The sequence below is a fragment of the Pinus tabuliformis genome, chromosome 5_2 (genome assembly GCF_031772625.1).
Source record: "Pinus tabuliformis cultivar Carrire ecotype Pingquan chromosome 5_2, CPIR1, whole genome shotgun sequence".
NCBI lineage: Eukaryota > Viridiplantae > Streptophyta > Pinopsida > Pinales > Pinaceae > Pinus > Pinus tabuliformis.
The window spans coordinates 561257072-561278643 of record NC_142306.1 but is presented as its reverse complement, the minus strand read 5'-3'; the positions used below and the strand labels follow the sequence as shown (position 1 = coordinate 561278643).

Below are 21572 nucleotides of genomic sequence, written 5' to 3'. Positions count from 1 at the left end.
CTACTTGCAAGATAGAGAAAGTGCCACTTGAAGAAGGATAATACTTGTAAATGTGATTCGATAAACTCAAGATTACTTGCAAAATGCACATAGATGTTGCACTTGTTAAAAGAAATGCTCAAATAACAAGAGAACATAGCATCGAGTAAAAATGAGACCATTCATCATGACAAGTACATGAGACCAATAATATTGCAACTAAATTTAAAGTGCTTCAAGGTGACTAAAATGAAATGATGTGCAACCTATCTAATGTGGAATGCAATTATCTTGGTTAATTTTAAGTTAAATGCCTACGTAGATGAATCTTCTCTCTAAATTGTTTTGAAACTATACTCTAGTGTGAGTTGGGGATAGAATCCCAGGGAAAGATAGAAAAGGCTATATTAACGATACCTCCCCTGGAAATCTAGCCACTCGGTGCCTCTGGCGCTGCAGAGACAATGGCTCTAATGACTACAAGGTCATCGTGTTAAGTTTTAACCACAAAAGAGAGTTTATGTTTCACAAGTTGGGTGAGAAAAGTTGGTCCTAGAGTCTTTCAACCAAGCCTAAATGAGATGCTTGAGTGAATATTAGTGCTTCCAAAGAAAGGTATTGATATCAATGTTTCAAAATGAGAGATAATGCTCAAGTAAATGGTACCAATATCTTCAATGGGAAAATGAAAGTGAAAATTAGTTCAATGTAGCTCCACAAGTTCCAAATAGATTGTTTGCAAATACATGAAATAGATGTCAAATTTGCTTCAAATGAAATGACATAAAAATGCTTTAAGATACATCAACAATAATCAAAATGCCATATGAACATAAGATGATGAAGCAATGTATTCAAGAGACTTGTGAAACCAAGTAAATAAATAAGTAAACTAGTCTAAGCTTGCCAAATAAATGTAAAGTACTTGCTTGCTCAAAATAAATATTGCATGTAGATTGCACAATACAAGTATTCAAGAAATGGAAATGGCAAACTAAACCAAGCTCACTTTATGTAAAATGAAAGTAGATATGAATGTTATGTTAAGAGACTAACCATGCATGAATGAGATTAACAAAAGAGAATTTAGAGAAACTAAACTAAAGAGATTAGTCCACCCACAAGCAAATATCCTTCCTCTAAATGGGGAGAAGGGATACCATGGGAAAATTCCCAAGCTCCCTCACAAGAAAATAAATCTTTTATTAAAGTGAGAATTACAATAACGAGCCTCCTTTACATATGAGATGAAAGCTTCAAGATTTTGGGACTTTTTTCCAATAAAATTTAATTTCTAGGCACTAGGATCCTTCCTTTAGGAAATAGGAACAAAATTTTACAAAGGGAGATGGCTACAAGATGCCAATGATCCTTTCTATTAAATTGGAAAACTAATTTCTGAATTTTGTCCCAAAAATTGCAGCCTTCAACAATCAAGAAAAATGTGCAAGGAGGAGAGGGTAAGCCTCCCTCAAGCCCACAATTTGCTTGGGATAAATGGCAGCATTTAGGACCTTTTGGACAACAACAAATGAAGCTGCAAACAACCACAAATAGAGCTGCAAATAGTCACAAAGAGGGCTGCAAATATATGCCAATAGGTCCTGCAAAAAGTGTATTATATGTCTCAAACAATTCCTCCTTCAAGCTGCCACAAAAATGAGTTAGTGGGCTGCAAAACAAATCAAAAGTTAGCTGAAAAATTAATCAAGAAAATGAATATATATACAATATAATCTACAAGGGCTAAGCTAAAGAGTATGAGTAAACTCTCCTCTTTGCTTAGCCATCATTCAAACTTTTAAATAACAAATAAACAATTATGAGCACAAGAATTTGAAGTAATGTATTAGATGAAGTATGCTTGAAATATGAGCTAAGGCCAAAAGTCCCTGCAAGATAAATCGAAAGATGAGGCCTTGGGATTTAACAAATGTGGGTTCTCCTTTGAGCTTTTTCAAGAATGGGTTAGTTCCTCCAAGAACTTCCCCTTACGCTTGAAGCTTGATCCAAAAAAATAAATCTACACAACTTCACATAAACAAATTAGATCCATATGGGCTTAACAATATGCAATGATTGAGAAAACTTTAGAGATATATTGGAAAATCAACTAAAATGTTCTCTATCTAGAACAAATCAATAAACCTCGTGCCAATGTAAGATAGCTCTACATTAACACAACTCTAAAAGAATAATGGAAATAATAGCATAATGACATGAGTAGAAGAATAAAAGCAAATGATCAAGATATTATCATACTCAAGAAGAATAACACTTCAAATGTAACCCCAAAGTCTTTATTGATATTGCAATTGTACAAAATAGTAGAGTTTCTGCAAGCACAAGAGCTCATTTTCCAAAATTACAATGTGAGAGTCCAAAGCTCATATAGATAAGAGTGTGGGAGCCAATCCCAAAGCACAATGGTGAGAATCCCAAGCCAAATGGGTGACAATCACAATGCCAAGCCATGCAACTCAAATTTTCCAAGTGTTAAGTCGAATTCCTCTAGAGAGGCCCATGCAATCCTTGAGGAGTGAATTTGTTGAGGTGAGGAGACAAGTGTATGTGAGAGCGGAGTGGTAGGAGACCACTCTCCACTCATCTCTCGTGGAACTCTAAGTCAAATCCCACCAATTAGTGAGTAATTTCCTTCAAACTCGAGTTCTCCCCTTAAAAAATGTGAGTTGCCATGTGGAACTCATGGTCTCCTCCAAGAGAATTTGATTTCCTTGATTTGTGGCTTAGGTGGAGTCCACATCACTTTCTAACTCAACTTTAACCTTTAGATGAATTTCTATCTCATTTACACATCATTTTGGCATGTGTGGATATTTATTTTCTCCATTTATTTAATTGATGGGCTAATTTATTGCCACATTTTCCACTAAACTTAGGAAAAGTGGGTTTTGAGGGTCTAGAACTTAGTTTTTACCCCTCAAAGTGTGTCTTAGTAGAAAGTCAAAGGTGAGAGATGTAATTTTGAGCACACATACCCCATACAATTTCTCTAGACATCACTTATTACATTTTATAATCGGAATTTATTACAAATTTTGTCTAGCGGAAATTTTAAAAAATTAAAACACTGACCCCTAGACCTATTCAAATTCTGCAAACTTTTGCAAGTGATCTAGTATTGTAATATACAGTAACTCTAAACACTAGGACTCACACATGGCTTTTCCATCAAGTTGCATTTCGGCTTTGGGGTTATTGCTTGGAGGAAAAAACTCAATTAATTATTAAGTGCTAAAAAGTACCAATAATTAACCAAGTAAAAAAAACCTCCCAGAGTAAACTCACTCGATGGCAATGTCTCAAGTTACCTAGGTCTGTTACATGACTCAATTCATCACACTAACATCACTTTACAACATCCTCATAGGGCTTCCAAAATCTGAGTGAAGAAGATGTGAAGAAGAAGATAGAGTTAAAAAACTGTGATGATATATGAAATTTGATGGTACATGAAGCCTCTGACTTATCCTCAAGTATGGAGTCTTCAAGTGATCTTCAATGGGCAACAACTCCTAAAGCTCCAACGCCAACACCAATATCACCCACCTCTAATGGTTGAAGTGAATCCAATTCTATGAAATAGAAGTCACCTCCTAGAAACGATGTTGGGCACGTCTCCACAATGCAATCTGAGGAGTGATCAATATCCTCCAAGCCTATGGGATCAACACCAAGTGTATTTTTTAACCACTACTTGTGCCTCAACTAGAGGTTGTATTGTATTGAGACCAAACCATTCATCTATTGTTGTTCCAAATGATTTCTCTTCATGTGTATGTGCAGCCTCACACACACTCCAACTGCACTCAACCACTAGTTGTGCCTCAACTAGAGGTTGTATTGTACCGAGACCAAACCATTCAACTATTGTTGTTCCAAACGATTTTTCCTCGTGTGTATGTGTTCACACACGCTCCAATTGCACTCACACCCATAAGTGCTACATGACTGATCCAAGATCTAAATTGCAAAACTTCGCCACATGGCATTGGTCACTAAGATGCCTCCACCAATAAGCTAAGATAAGAGTCAAAGACAAAGTTAGATTCAAGAAATTATTTACTGTTGATATTTAGAAGCCTTTTAGAACCTTCTTTTTCTGTTTTATTTTTATTCTTTTCTTTTATTTTGTTTTTTTTGGAAGGAGGGGGGGTTATTTGGTGTGCAGACCTATCTGCTACAGAACCGATTTGTGGGATTGGCCTTGCATGAACCGATCACCTAATTTGGATCTTCGGCCAACCCAAAAATCAGAGCACCCAGTTCAAACCTATCTGGGGCCAAAGCCAATCAAGAGTGATCAATTGGAACAGTTTCAATAATCCTAAAAAAAATGTACAACATTAATGAAACAATGACAAGTACAAAAAAATTTAGAGCGATGAACTCCTCAAAGAGTCCACCTACTGACTAAACTTGGCAAGATTCCTTCATGCCAAATGTACTCTTAGACAACTCCACCAACTTATGACATGTTCTCTTACACTTTACAACACCTCACTCCATGCATGGCATTCTCCATTATTCACTCATATGAATTTAATTTATTTAACCAAGACATATCAAAATGGGCATTATACCCAACAATTCATTTCTTGTAATGAAGTTGTCCAAATGTGTGCCAACTTTTAACATTGATTGTGAACTTGTGTATTGTTTATTAAATTTAAAAAAACATGTGCCACTCCATACAAATTGAGGAAAGTGATGGGGTAGAAGATCAACTCTAATGGGCTACTTCAGACAGAAACTCTTATACTGAGACGAGTTTGAGGAAAAATTTCTAACAATTACACAAAGGAAACTTGCCAAATAGAAAAAAGATTGTTTGTAAATAAAAGAAAACCTCATAATCCTAATGTGATCGCTGAGGGCAAGGGGCAACTATCAATATTGTGGAAGAAGATCCTGAAAGTACTACAATGGCTAGATATGGCCTCTAATTGCAAGGCTCTGATACCAAAATGATATAGGCCAAAGATTGGGTAAGGTAAGGAGATCTGACGACAGGACACATTGGATGCCAAAAAACTTGTTTGGGGATATATTGTATTCTCAAAAACTCTAACTGAATGTACAATGGGTAAAGAACCACCATAGGAAAAGGTAGCTTTGCATGGAAGTTGCACATGATTCTCCTACAGTAGACTTATCTTACATGGCAACAATTACAGGATGGAATTTGCCACCTGCTCTACTATTTCCATAAGTATATGCTGATGTGTAAACGTGCACATGTTTGCACAAAATACAAAGTACATTACCATTCTACACTTAGGATAAGTCATTAAATACTCATCAACACCACTAACCACAACATATGACAAAGTACATACCCACTCCATGTGATTGTCGATATTGGACTTGTTTCTTCAATAATTTAGCAGTAGCTGCAGCACCTCCAACAACAAGACCATACTTATCTGCCAACGAAACTGCCTCTCCCTGCAAAGATGACACATCCAAAAAGTTGCCTACTAGGAAAACTTGCCGACAATGAAAAGAACCTTCAATGATTAATGGTTTTCATTGTATATTGTCTCTAACAAGATATTAGCTGAAGTCACTTATGTCATATACCTGAAGAGTCATGTAGTTTCCACCTCTCTTGAGAAGATCAACACCCAACAGTTCAGTTTCCGGGAGGCCAATTGTATCTAGGACAGCATCAAATCGTCCCTCCAATTTTGCTCTCAAGCCCTGGATATTTTTTATATATAAAATGAATTTTCAGACCAAACAATCCATTAAAAAGCTAAAAACATGCTTCTTAGATAATATAATAGGAGCACAACCAGATCTAATTATCAAAACTTATACGAATTGACAATAACAAATAGAATTCAACATTTAGCAATCAAGCATCTACTTGAAGTACTCTTAATGTTAAGCATGTGGTTATTCTTGCCATTACTTGCTACAAACAGAAAATTGTTTTTATATTCAGGGTGACAGGTATATCTGCTAATCATGCTTCACGAATCAAACTAAGACAATAGAATGGGAGGGAACCGCATCAAAAGAAAATAAATTTCCTTGTAAAGTGGAAGTTCATCAATGTATGAGACAGGTTTCTCAAAAAATAATTAGATTTAGAAAGGCAACACACCTAGGGATGGACATGGAACTCAAACATCTTTTAGTTAACACAATAAATTACTTCAAGTGGCATACATGACTATGGTTTTATCATTATATCAAAGTCCTGAACACATATGGGGCACAATATTAATGTCTTTGCAACATTATTTGTAATTCATTATGGTTTCTATTACATGGAATTGGAAATACTACTAAATTACTAATGCATTGGGGAGTGTATATTGCATATTTAATCATTAATTGACAATGAGCAAAACATTAGGGAAACCATATGGATTATCCAATGTATATGATAGATAAAGTCCAGGACTGTAAATATCATTTCAAAGAATATATTGCTGAGGATCTGGAAAGAAGCTTAGCAGAAACTTTTGAAAATTTAACAGAAAATATCGGAATATATTGGCAAGCATAAACTTCGACCTGAAAAACTCAAAAAAATCAGCACCTTGAACAACTCCACAACATCAGGAGAAATCAGAAACATTTGCCACCGAGATAAACAAACAAAAAAATATTATATTAATGTCCACTGGTAGCCAAAGCAGCTAACGAAATTCTGAAGTGTATCTTAAGACCTTATCCATGTAGGAACTGTTAACCACTCCAATTGCCTTTGAAGATATGTCAAAGACTCCATGGTCAAAGTTCACTTGAAGCATTCCTGCATCATTAGATCATGTCAGAATTCCAGAATTTCTAAACATTTTGCCTATAAATCACACATTCCTCTTGTATATATTTGGATGTCCTTTTTATCCTTGCGCAGATCTGGAGGAAGAGGGTTTGGCTTGGAGATATTTCATAAAATCTTTTCATTGTAGGTGAACGCTTGAAGCTCAAGGAGACAAACATTTTAGAAGCAAAAGCCTGCCCTTGTTTGTGGATCAAGCCACCACTTTCTCCCTCATCCCTTGCACAGATCTACTAGACGGCTAGGGTTTGAAGACGAATTTGAAGGGATTTCGATTTGAGTCTTGGGAAAATCATGAATTTTATTTTTGGAGGCCCTTTTTCCCATGGCCATGGACAAGAAGTGGGTCATTCCCTATTTCCTTGTGCATCTCCTCTCTTGAAGCTTGGACATCTATCTGTTGAGCGAAATTCATTGAAGGACAAGCGAATTGCCTTTTGGGGAATTTTCTCATTGTGGATTTGCCATAAGGCATTGCAAATAATTTTTCTCTTTCCATCTTATATTTTGAGAAGGGTATTTGCTCATTGAATCTCATTATTGTAAACCCTCCTCGAGATCTAAACCCTCATCTATCTATAAAAGGATTTTCACATGCAATAATTATAAGAGAGAATTTTTTTCCTTGAGGGAGCCTAGGGTTTTTCCCCTTGGTATCCCATCTCCTCATTTGGAAGGAGGATCTCTTGGATTGTGGTGACTAACTTGTTCATTTTGCATTGTTAGCTTAGTTCATTGCATCATCTAGTTGCTAGATCTAATTTCATTTTCATTTTGCAAGTAGTTTCAATCACTTGTCATCTACTTGCTTTTATTTTCATTGAGTAATTTCATTAGCTATTTGATCTAATTGGCATTTCCATTGAAGTAGCTTTATTTTTTTAATCTCATTGCCATTTGCTTCATTGAGTAATTCGCACTTGCTTTATTGGTCATCAACACACTCTAAACGCACTTCATTGATTAATTGATTGATCATTTAAAGTGAAATGATATTTTGTTAATTGATATTCATAAGACATTTCATACTTGAAGCATTTTATTCTTAATTGCCAAATCTACATCTCAATTGGAGCACTTGTGTTAACTTTGCATCTAATTTACATCTCTAAAATTTACCTCCAAGCATAAGCTTGGTTGATAAACATTTAGGGACAACTTCCTCAACTATCATTCAATCTCCCTAAATTTGAGTTTGGAGCAAAGGTTAAAACACATGGTCTCGCAGTTCTCTTGTGGTTGAGTCCCTTGTAGGAACGAAGGCATGCAAGTTGTATTGAAGTCCTAGGTGGGCATCGTTAATGAGGCCTTTGCGTCCTCACTCTAGCCTTCTTGCAACTACCTCAGTGCTTACCAAGTTGAAGGAATTGAGGGGAATTCAAACCTTAGATTAGGCATTTAATTAAAAATTACCAAGACCACTCTTTATTTCACACACTCATTGATAACCTTGTTTCATTTTGCATATAATTGGTTATTGTACAAGTTGGGTTGTGAGCATCTCATTCACTTGCAAGTATTTTATTTAATATTCTTGTACTAGTCTATTTCACTGTCCTTTAATGTTATATCATGTTTGAGCATCCTTCTTTAAGTACAAGTTCTTTTCTCTTGCAAGCTTCATTTTCATCTTGTTGCTCAATTCCTAAAGTTGTATATAATCTTTTACCTTGATTCACTAACACTTGTTTCAAAGCTTCCCATTATTGTATCTTGAAAACCATATTTCATTTGCAAGTATTGTGATTTTACCTTGAACATAATTTTCTTGCGAGTATATTATTATTGGCACTGGTCTCTCATTATTCGTCTTGCAAGATATCATGTTAAATCATTTGAATCCATATTGTTGATGTTTATATGTTCATAAACATTTGTACTTGCTAGATTAATCTCTTATTTCATTTCAAGTTACATTGAATGGTGATAGCCTTACTAATCGTCTCCTAGACCTATCCTTAACAAGATTTCCTTTTGAATCTCCCTTAGGGACCACCACCCTTAGCTTAGCTAGGAGAGAGTTTGGATCGGGTGACAGCGCTTCTCGGAGCGTTGCCACAAAGCACACACCATGTGGGGTTGACGATTTTTCCCACTTGTCTTTGGTGTGCAAATCTGTGGACAACAAGAACCAAGGGTATGTATCTTTTATGGGTGAAATTTCACCGATTAGCTATTTTTTGGTCATTTTATGGGGTCACCCACTTTTGGTGCGTAACATTTGGCTCCAACTGGGACATGAGCTCTTTATAGAGTGCATGATCAATGTAATCAAACCGAGAGGTCATGAGAACAATAGCAATCCTCTGGGACCGCAGACCTAAGCATGTGTCCTAAGCATACTTTTATCACCCATGTTTTCATCAAATAATAAAACCATACAAAAAAGAAAATCTATACAATGATGCAAGTCCAATCTAAATGCATCTATTCTAGCATAAGAACATGATATGATGATAGTAGTTATGCAAAGTCAATATGCAATGCATCCCACTCTACCATGCATGTTACATTATGCAAGTGCTAAGTATAGTCATATAGCCAATGCAATCAGCATATAATTAGGTCGAGATTATATTTCCTACTATTATGAATAATGATATATGTTTGAAAGCACAAATGATAATCATGACATTCATATGTTAGGTAACACACATGGGAGGCGGGAAAATAATGCGACCATGAATCATACAAAGGGGCCACATAAAAATGCGAAGAACATGAATTAGGTTGGACCCATCAAATCATTCCCTCAACCCTAAATATGGAGAAATCAATGACCAAGCTCAAGCGCTCCCTCTCAAAAGTCTCTTTAGTGGTGTAATGCTTCATTGGGTCCTGAGGAACATGATGAGAAGGATGAATGGATGGCTAGCATGAAGGATCACAACAAATATGTTGCCTTTCCTCATGACCATATCCAAAAGGGGGAAATGACCTAAGCTCATCATCATTAATGATTGTGCATCAAGGAAAGATGAGAGGGTACATGGATGACTCGAATACACCTCCAGGATCATAAGAAAGGTAGGGAATGGCATGGTTATTATTGAAATCATCATCAGTATCATAGATAGGGTCCTTGTCAAAACAATGGCTCATGATCTCCCACTTCCGTACTTCAATGGGCAAGTAATCACTAATGTCAACGTTCAAGGGGTTAATGGGGTCATCTTTCTCAAGGTCCTGGATATATACAATGTCAGAGACAACGTCCTTAAAAAAGATGGGGCTATCTTTTTCAAAAGCTCCTTATCTTGCTCCCATTCAAGATCTCCCTTAATATCTTCATCAATAACCTCATCTTAACGATCAAGAAAGGGATCCTTCTCTTCCTCATGATCCTCCTCATGTTCAACGAAGGCTTCCTTTTGAAAATCAATATCTAATGTTGGGCAAGCCTGGTCCTTAGTTTGATAATGCTCCAAAAAGTTATCAAAGAGTGCTTCAATTGATGAAATACTCCTAGGTTTGCAATTATATAACCATGAGTCATGACCTTGGGGGGACCTTATGAACAACACTATGAGAACATCATGATGAGCCACATCAGCTTTTGAGGTATATGTATCGAATCTTGCCACATTACCAATTGTAGATATGGACCACCATCAAACTTGGGCACCCTAAATATCATGTTGAAGGTCACATGTTTGGGTACCTTTGAATGCTAGAGATGTCTAGGGCGAGGATCTCATCAAGGTAAGACATCCTATTAGGTTACATATATCAATCATGTCGGGGTCACCAGGGTGAATTCAAAATGCCTTGAGAGATGCTTGCTTCACCCTACAAGCATTGACTTTGAGGTTCAATGAAGAACAAGGGCTTCATTCTTCCAATGGAGTTGCCAGAAGAGGATGTATATTGTCATTAAAGGAATCACCTCTTCAAATGTTTGACCAAGGAGGCAGACTTGCTTCCTCCCCGACAACAGCGCCAAAAATGTTACCACAAAATTTAGCAGTGCCCTAAGGGGAGAAAACCTACGGGGCAACTACTAGACTAAGTGACAAGAAAGGGACAATGGCCCACTGTCACCATAGCCAAGGTCCCATGCTCTATACAGATTTTCACCAATGGTAGGAGTCTTGGTATGATTGTGATCACCTATAATAGATATTCTAGGTTTGAAGGTTCAATGTGACGTAGCTTGAGCTCATTCGAAGAGAGGCTCAATAAAGGTACAAGGCTTCAAAGAAGCAAACTGCTCTCTAAGAAAAACCCTAGAAAAGAAGGCACAAGACCTAGGGTTTTGATGTAATATCCCCAATTTTGATTTTTAGCATTAAAGATGAGTCTTGGGAGAGGACGTAATTCCAACATTGGGACTTAGGAGGAAAAGGTAAAAATTGCGGCTCTAGTGAAATATGGGACCCACATGAAGTACGCACTTAGGGAAGAAGGAATTTGAATTCCTTGAGGCAAATCGAATTGGTGGAGGGACCCACAAGGAATGCATGGCCATCAATTCTAAAAGGAAGGAATGAGGGAGCAATAGGGGTATTTTGTCTATTTGAAAATCAAATTTTCCTTAGTTGTTCAACTGAGCCAACACTGTGTTGTTTAGCACAAGAGCTTCCCAAGGAGAGAAGCTCAACCTTTCTTCGGTGGACTTGGAGTGCCACCCAAGGAAGGCATTCCTTCACCACCGAGACCGGAAGAAGCATTAGTTGAAGGTCATATGCATTTTGGAGCATAACACGCAGTCCAAGAGCCACCACTATGCAGAGGAAGAATTCACTGGTCATTTGTAGAGCAGGTTTGTAGGGAAGTTGTCCGGAGAAGCTACAAGAGCATCCTTTCACCATTTTTAGGAGTGTAGAGGGCAGCTACAGACAAAAGGGCCATCCCATACGTAGCTCTCATTTCATCACACGTAGGACTGCGTCATCTCCTCCATGATTGCGCAGTCACTGGAGTGAGATTTGTTGGGACAGCGTTATCTTGAGGATTTTGGAGCTGGGGAGTTGGGAGATCATTTGGAGGTCCATTTGAGGAGGATTGTTGGAGTTGGGAGATCATTTGGAGGTCCATTTGAGGAGGATTGCTGGAGTTGGGAGTTCAAAGATTGACAGGAATAATCACAGCAACAAAATTCGTATTTGGAGGAGGGCCAAGTTGTGAAGGGTCAATTTTTGAAGGTTGGAAGCAAGGGAAACCCTTTTTGGGTTTTTTTGGGGTTTGGGCAAGGATCACAATCCCAAATTCCTAGAATTTTCTGGGCACTCTAGAGTGGGAAAATCAGGGCAAAGTCAGGTTGCAGTGCAGTTTTGGAGCAGCGGCGCAGTTTTATAGAGGAGTTGGTTATTGCAGTCGTTGGGATTTCTTGTACTCATCACCTGGTGCTTGTAGTTTTCCTTGTGCAAGCCCAGGTGCACTTTCTCCAACTCATTTGTACCACAGCAAATATTATTAATAAAATTTGGCCGGCTTGGGGATTTGCATAAATTTCTGGTTTATGTGTATGCATTTATTAAATTTTCTATGTTATTTATTTTTGCATGACTTTGTTATCCTTGTAAAATTTCCACTAGGAATATTACAGTAGTATCAGAGTATGATCTTGGCCAGTTGTGGGGAAGCCAACAAGATCATGGGAGATTTGGTTGTGTATGCACTGTGATGGGTGAACCATAGACAAACCCATGGCTCAAGGGAGAGTGAGTAGCACTGAGGGAAAAATGACCCTCGCCCACTTTGATGGCTCAGCTAGGAGTTATGTCAAAAAATGGGTATAAGAACTTGACATATATTTTCGGCTAAACCCGATGAGGGAGGCAGACGCTATTAGACATGCCACTTTGCACTTGGATGGAGAAATTTGACCGAAAGGACACCAAATCTCCTCAAAAGGAGCAAGCAGGACATGGACAGTTAGAGGATGAGACCACGAGGCATTTTTGTTGGTGGACATAGGACTTTAGATGTCAGAAGCTCGAGGAGGAGGTTGAGCAGGAGGACACGCAGGATGGACACACAGGATGATGAGGGGCACATTGATGTACCCAGTATGGCACAGGAGTCACCATTATTGGAGACCTCTTTGATAGCACCAGTTGACACCTTAACAAAGAGAGTAGATCATACACCTATAGAGCCATCTAATGATGTGGTGCCCATCATTGATGTGGTGCCTGTCATTGATGAGGTGCCATCCATTGTTGAGGTATCCATTGATGAGGTGTCTAGGACAATGTTCGAATTTTCAGGTGAGGGCAACCAATAGCAGATTAGGCAGGTGCGAGGAGACACATCCATTAGTGAGGTGATGATAGGCACAGAGGTACCCAGAGCCGTGATAGAGTTCTCAGACGACAGCTACCTACAGCAGCATAGAGAGCACCTTGAGGAGCGTGAGCTAGATGAGCATGTTATGCTCGATGAGCTACCCGTGGAGGGACAACTCAGGACTCTAGTTACGCCCATGGTAGAAGAGGATGGGTAATCATTTGTCGGACCTGCCATCGACGGAGAGCAAATAGATGCCCAAGCAGCCATCAGAGTTGCAGTACTTACAGTCACTAGCCCTCTTCAAGCTTACGTAGATTGAGCCTGCAGTATTGTTAGGTTACCTGTACACATTGGAGGGAGATTGGTTGGGTTACCTAGACAGGTTGTATATGATGACCGGACCAGTGAGATGAGGCGACATGAGTTACGTAGGGCGCAACACTCACATGATGGACTTGCTACGTACTTAGGGACTCTTGCATTTGATCCCTCTCATGGGGTTAGGTGGCACGAGGTATTGAGTTCGTACTTGATAGGGCTAACTAGGATCTTGGATACATTCATGGTCGGGAGCATAGCTCAGCAAGAGTCGTGGGTTTCCAGAGGGGCTTGAGGATTGGATCATCGTTGGGACCCAGGTGGGACTCCCCACCACTCCATGGATTGGTTCAGTCAAGGTAGTAGCAGGATGGTGGATCTAGTGATTGGACTCACCCCCATTTTCATATTCTCACCAGAGTTTTGGACAACACCCATGACAGGTCGAGCTGACAGAGGAGCAGGCAGACTCCATGAGTTTTATTGGCATGTTGGATGTGTGTGGGGGCATAGGATGATCAGTGTACCTTGGCAGGAGGTTGTCAGAGGGGGTGACATCAACAGGAAACCAGACAGTTCCTTGTATGGAGAGGAGGATTTCCCATGGATGTATGGGGCACACTGGTCACTGAGGAGCAACACCTTAGGGACACCCCCACAGGTAATTAGGGAGATTCACATGTTATATCTCTCAGGGAGGATCAAGAGGAGAGTTCCACTTACCCGAGGTTATGGAGATCCATTCACCGAAGGATAGAGTGATGTGACAATGGATGTGATGATGTCAGTCGAATGCAGGCCAAAGCGCATTGTCATAGCTTTAGGCCATGACATCCAAGGATATGTAGGAGCATCTAGCATTGAGCAGTGGTAGATAAGTGGACATGGAGGTGCATTGTGGTGTGTCATAGTGTGTTGGATTGCGTTGTGGAGTAGGAGGAGCGGCTCACATCACATTGGGTATGGGGATACTTGGTGGTATGCAGTGGCATCTAGTGTGGCACTATGGGTTCTTGGGGTGTTGCCTCCAAGGAGACTTATGGGCAAGAACATTAGATGTACCATTAGGAGCAGCTCACCTTGGATGGATGAGGACATTGTTGAGCATCTAGGGATGACATGTTCAATAGAGACAAGTCTTCAATTGGGTTATCGGCAGATTCGAGGCGGAGAGAGGGACGTCCATAGGATTACTCTTCAGTATCCCGACAGATTCTTGATCATAGCCTTGGGGACCTACCCACCCATCACTCTCCAGTATTTCTTACAGCCGTAGAGCGTTTGGTTGCTGCCCTTTGATACTCTCAGTACAGGCAGCAGGACATGGGAGGCTCACCCTAGGAAGTTGGATGAGACACAGTGTGTCATGGGTAGGAGAGAGACTCTCCAATTGAGACATTTGGCGAGGGCACGGGCCGCCATATACAGGCTTAGGGATGGCGTGGTTTACTGCCGAGGTAGCATATGTTCCACCCCTAGGCTCACACTTGGGGAGGTGATTGCGAGGGAGTTGCATGATGAACTTTCAGCGAGACAGTCTAAGGCATTATATGAGCATGAGGTGCAATGGATGGTATACCTCGTCTACAGGAAGCTGTTTAGACTCCAAGTGGTATAAGGATGCACTTTCCGGAGGCAGGATCACAAACTCCACAACGACATATGGTGAGGCATATTTACCCTATTGTTTCTCAGGACCGAGATTGGTAGTGGATGGGTTGGCATTGGCATCTTGGAGATCCCTGGGCAAGATGATCTTGGCCTTCACAGATTTTTCGCCATTAGGTCCCAGGAGAGGAGGATACAGCCTGCGCAGGATGGGAACCATGTCCTAATCAAAGTGACGCAGCATGGTGGCACCCTTTTGAGACCAACAGAGGACCCAAGCATCACAGTACTTCGCAGCTCAACAACCTTTAGGGATGAAATGGTTTTTACAAGGGGGATCATTCAGATCTTCCATTGGGCTTTAGCAAGTCATTGATGGAGTGGGTGACTTCATTGGTATGGCAGGCCAGTCAACAGGATGATATTTGGAGAAGCTCATGTGAGTGAGACTTTATCTCTGCATGGATTGGGTGGTATCTTCAAGAGTTTACTCTTAGAGTGTATGAGAGGGACAACTTGGTAGGGAAACTTCATGAGGAGTTGTACATAGAGCCACATTATCATGATTCCCTACTCATTAATGGTATGTGGAGGGCTTTTGGTACTTATACCTGGCAGGATAGTGAGTGGAGCAAGGGGAGCTTCATGTTGGACAGGATGGCTTGGGATCCTGGTATTGCAAGATTCCTTCATGACAGGATAGTGCAGAGGTCAGGGACAATTCAGTGGCGCATCTGGGACCCTGGCATATTTTGCAGTGACAGTGGGGGATCAATAGCTAGAGAGGATGCTTGCTCAAGAATTGCTTGAGGACAAGAAATTTTTGGCAGGAGGACTGTAATATCCCTAATTTTGATTTTCAACATTAGAGATGAGTCTTGGGAGAGGACGCAATTCTGGCATTGGGACTTAGGAGGAAGAGGTAAAAATATGGCTCTAGTGGAATATGGGGCCCACATGAAGTATGCACTTGGGGAAGAAGGAATTTGAATTCCTTGAGGCAAATCGAATTGGTGGAGGCACCCAAAAGGAATGCATGGCTAGCAATTATAAAAGGAAGGAATGAGGGAGCAATAGGGGTCTTTTGTCTATTTGAAAAACGAATTTTCCTTAGCTGTTCAGTTGAGCCAACATTGTGTTGTATAGCGCAAGAGCTTCCCAATGAGAGAAGCTCAACCTTTCTTCGGTGGACTTTGAGTGCCACCAAAGGAAGGCTTTCCTTCACCATCGAGACCAAAAGAAGCATTAGTTGCAGGTCATACGCATTTCTGTAGCATAACACGCAATCTAGGAGCCACCACTGCGCAGAGGGAGAATTCACTGGTCATTTGTAGAGCAGGGTTCTAGGGAAATTGTTCGGAGAAGCTACAGGAGCATTCTTTCACCATTTTCAGGAGCGTAGAGGGCAGCTACAGACAAGAGGGCCATCCCATATGCAGCTCTCATTTCATCACACGCAGGACTGTGTCATCTCCTCCATCACTGCGTAGTCACATGAGTGAGATTTATTGGGGCAGCATTATCTCGGGGTTTTGGAGCTAGGGAGTTGGGAGATCATTTGGAGGGCCATTTGAGGAGGATTGTTGGAGTTGGAAGTTCAAAGATTGACAGGATTAGTCACAGCAACAAAATTCGTATTTGGAGGAGGGCCAAGTTGTGAAGGGTCTGTTGTCGCGCGGATTGGCACGACAACGCTCAGACCGGGGGCTGTCACTCTGATCCCCGATCCCTCCGTTTAAGCCTGTCTCCCGTGGCTAAGGGGGGTAGATCCTGTGAGGTGATGGAGGCCAACTGCCAAACAGTTGGGCTGGGAGACGAGATGCACTAAGATGATTTTATTGATTTGATAGATCAGTGCCTTAAGAGATTGGTGCTCAAATGATTACTAGCTAGATGATATAAGAACATGAACCACAGACAGCAATCACTTATCATCAAATAACTTGAACAATGCTTAAATATTCAGTAAAACCACAAAGATCATGGAACTCAATGTCGATATCCAGTAATTAGGAAAATAATACGCAATTATAAATCTCCAATTGTCAACCAGATACCATGTTAGGATAATCATTCATATAAAGCATTCATTCCAGATCAATAACTTTAAATCTCAGCAAACTGAATTTGGCAAAAGAAATATTTTCAGGCAAAAAATTTAAAGCTAAAAATTCCGGCTAAATGCAAAATATTTTTTTTTTTTTATTAAATAAAAAGTTAATTCCTAAATTAAAGATTTAAATTTCCTAAAACCTAAATCTAAAATCTAAAAAAAACTAAAGCTAACACATTAAAAACTAACTAAAACAAATCTAAATAAAAAATTTAACCTTTTTATATTTTATATTTAAAAGCAAAATTTAAAAGACTAAGTTAAAATCTAAATAAAACAAAACCTAAACTAAATGTAAATTAAAATCAAAATAAAATCTACGTTAATTTAAATTAAAATCTAAAATTAAATTCTAACCAAAGTTAGGTCCTAAAAAAAAAAAAAAACTAATTGAAATCTATTTTAAATATGAAATAAAACTAAAAACAAATTTAAATCTAAACCTAATCGAAACCTACACAACTATATGTATACTAACACTACATACCACATTGATCTATATACTAAGCCAAAAATAAACTATACTACACTAACACCTGACGCAACCGAAAAAATTTCATTATGCGAAGACACAGTTACCTGGCCCGTTCACCAAAATCACGTGTTTTCACCCAACGTATTACCTGGTATCGATTCCGCGTTTTCCCTTTCTTATTGTACGTGGACGTGTGCAGATCCGCGAGATTTCAATGGAGGAACGCAGGTGTGAGGGCGGCGATAGGAAGAGACTGCCACTGCAGACAGCGGAAGATGCGGGAAGAAAGGAAAAATCGAAACTGGAAACTGAGCTGCTAACACATTGACCAAAAACTGCGCAGAAGCCTGAGCGATTTGTCTGATACGTTAACCTACAAACCCGCAGCCTTGGACGAGTTTTCAATGGCATACGATGGACGGAAGGGAACTCACCTGAAACGCGAAATTTTCACCTGTGAGAACGAGTGGGCCTGAAACTGATGGCGGAAAGTATTCTGATTTGGTGCCCACGTTAGATCAAACCACTGAGCGCTGAACGATTTGCCACAGCAACGTCCCCTGTTTTTCTTGCCCCTTTTTTTTTTTTTTGATACCAACCGGATGGCAGGAAGACGGCTAATGATAATTGTTCAAGGGTTTGAGGTTTCCAGTGTTTCGGACGTCAACGTGTTGACAGGCAACAGCACAGAGATTTTAAAGAATAACGCGTGGGAAAACAGAGATATGAGGAACGACCTTGCTTTTATGTGATCACACTGGATTCTGAGCTTACAATGTGTAATGACGGCTGTAGGCTGAGGGGTTTTGGAGAAAGCTCAAGCAAGTTCACAGGTTGGACAGCTGAAGGTGGCAGCAGAAAAACAATAATGATTTTAAATCCAGCACAAAATTTTCAAATTTTTCCCGCTCCAGAAACCCTGGAAAAATTTCTAGATTTGGTGTACCTGTAATCTGCAAAGAGGGGAGAGAAACCGCAACATAACATATGCATAAACAAAATCTGAAACCCTAGATTAATTTAATAAATGTACAGACTTGGCCCCTTACAGCCAGATTTAGCAAATAATAACAGGAATACTTCAGGTTATCAAACAAGATCCAGAAATCTCTCATGTAAATCAGAAAAGAAACTTTTAAATGATTAACCCAGGGCCAAAATCAGCTAGGCTCTGCAAAGAAAAGCTTGTGGGAGTCGGCTGGTTCAGCCTAGAACTTCCCCAAACGCCCACCAATATCCTTCACCTAAAGATTTCCTGCACATCTCAAGCAACCCTTGATAAAGAGAGCAAGAATGCTGCTAGATCTCAGGAAATAATGGAGATACCTGCCATTATTTCAGAAACCCTAACAACACTCAAACCCTAGCAAGTGAACAAGATACCTGTGCTCACAATACTCTGAAAACAAGCTATTATTAATGGCTGAAAACTGAAATATGCAGAAAAATAAGCATCTCACAGCAATTCCAGAGAGTAACACCAGCAAGATTTGGACCCCAAAGTCTTCTTTTATTAACCAGAAATCAGATTACAAGAGAGCTTTTTCAGTATTGACTCACAGATCGAATGAATCTGAAATGACCACCTAAGACCCTATATAAAGGAAATGATCCCAACGGCTAGTTCGAATGATCCATGTAGAAATGATCTCGACCGTTGATGAGGATCAAGACATCTCTTGATCTCATCCGTCGATTTATTCACTTAAAATATTATTATTTTATTAGTTAGGGTTTTTGCTTTATATTTTTTTTTTTCATTATTATTTTTTTTTATTTTTTAAATTTTTAAATTTCTTAATTTTTATTTATTTTATTATTTTATTTCATTTTTTAAAATGGATCATCGAACTAAGCCTTTGGAAACATCACCTAGGACCTAGGACTTAGGACTCACGAGGGGATTTAAAACATTTTCAACCCTCAAGACACATTTCATGCTGACTTTTTACAATTTACATCTCAAGGGGACAAACCCACTTAATACAGACCCTCACAAAACACCCAGTTCTGCGACACAACTATAATCTAGCAGATCAACACACTAGGATTCTCCTAAAGTTCTAATGACAAAATCCATCCCGGCTTTGGGGTCAGGTTTGAAGGAAAACTCTGCCGATCCATGGATTGGTGAGACGAAAAACCTTCCGGGACGTAGATTACCACTAGAAAGTTAGGTCCACCTAGGCAATACACATACACGACTCATGTCTGCTAAGATTATTTACAATTAATACATGCAGACTGGGTTTACAATTAGATTGATCAAGCTGCTGATGACTGTTGGATGGCACGGACACGCTGATCAGGTGCTGCCCCTTTCTTGCAAAGAAAAAGGGGGTGTACTGCATGGGTAGTTGACCGGTAGAGGTCAACATCTGGCTCTACTTGGGGACACGTTGCTGCTTGCAGGAATGTGAGAATCCAGAATCTGCACCCATACAACACACAGATAAAAATAAGTAGCGTCCATTCCAAAATCATCATATACATTAAGCACAGGAAAGATAAAAGCTCTTCATTTATTGACTAACTAACAACATGAAAAGTAAATCTAATCCTAAAAACAGAAATGAAATGCTGAAAAGACAAGGTGTAGGGATAGAAATACAATACAGAAGATGCCCCAATGGCATCAGATATCATCTCTGAAGAACAGCTTGAGCATTTGGCCGTTCACTGGTAGATCAAGTGGTTCGCCATCCAATCTGCTCAAGTAGAATGAGTTCGGCCCGGCTATATCTCTAATGATGTATGGTCCTAGCCACAAACTATCAAACTTCTTATGCTTTCCCGGCTTTTCATTTTTGCGATCCCAAAGTAAAACCATATCTCCAACCTGCAAAGATCTAGATCGAGAGCATTTATCAAAGCTTTTCTTAATATTAGATTGATTTTTACATATAGCCTCAAAAGCTGTCCAACGAGCCTCATCTAATTCCACAATCTGATCTATCCTATTCTGAACAACATCTTTATTAGTGGAAAAATTTTGGAGAAGCTGATAAGCTGGCAATTTTAGGTGCACAGGTAAGGTAACATCCAAGCCATAAACTAATTCAAAGGGAGATTTACCAGTAAACTTCTTCTTAGTAATTCTGTCTGCCCACAAAGCATACTTGATTTTGCTGTCCCAAGACTTCTTGTTATCTCCTACTATCTTCTTGATAATGGTTATGAGATTTTTATTACTTGACTCAGCCAAACCATTACCCTGAGGATAGTAATTCGACGAATGAGATAAGACAATGCCATACTTGAAACAAAAAGATGTAAACTCTGAAGAACTAAAAGCCTTGGCATTGTCCGTAGTGATCTTAGCGGGGACACCAAATCTAGTAATGATGTTATTTTCAATGAAATCCATAATAACCTTTTCAGTGGCATTCTTAGCAGGAATGGCTTCGACCCATTTAGTGAAATAATCTGTAGCAGTCAAAATCCATGAGTAGCCATTGCTAGAATTTTCATGGAACTTCCCTATGAAGTCCAGACCCCAATGCTGAAAAGGTGCCTCCACAATAACAGGTTGTAGAGGAAGGGCAGCAAGCTTCTGCTTCCCAGTGAACAGCTGACAGGCTTGACACGTTCTAACATACTTGTGCACATCAGAAAAAATCGAAGGCCAATAATAGCCAGCTCTCAGGATTTTGTGGGCGGTAGTTCTAGCGGCATAATGACCACCACAAAATCCTGAATGAAATTCGGAGATTAATCTTTTGGACTCAACATCGTCAACACACCTAAGCACTATGCCCTCAGGATTTCTCCATCCAAGGCCATCCTTCATAAGGCAGTACTTAGTGGCTTTTAGTCTAAGAGCCCTTCTCTTATGAGCGACTAAATGGTTAGGACATGCAAGATTGGTTAAGTAGTAAACTATGTCCTTATACCATTCATGCTCTGCTAATCTTTTCAATTCTGGCGAAGATAGATCGTTAAGGCAGAACAAACCAAGAGTCTTTTCATTACTTTCTGTTAACATTTGAGCTAAACCTTGGCCTTTGATCAGCTTGGTGGGTCTA

At 39.6% G+C, this 21572-nt stretch overlaps 1 protein-coding gene across 1 annotated transcript in view; it reads right to left on the bottom strand.

Moving 5' to 3' along the window:
* The window catches only part of LOC149160203 (GroES-like zinc-binding alcohol dehydrogenase family protein), a 240623-nt gene that overhangs the window by 36981 nt on the left and 182070 nt on the right, over positions 1-21572 (bottom strand). Inside the window, exons 4-5 of the mRNA XM_089434537.1 lie at positions 5584-5703; positions 5340-5448 (exon numbers count right to left, since the gene is read on the bottom strand). Coding sequence (XP_089290663.1) covers positions 5340-5448; positions 5584-5703 — 229 coding nt within the window. The remainder of the gene's footprint in view (positions 1-5339; positions 5449-5583; positions 5704-21572) is intronic.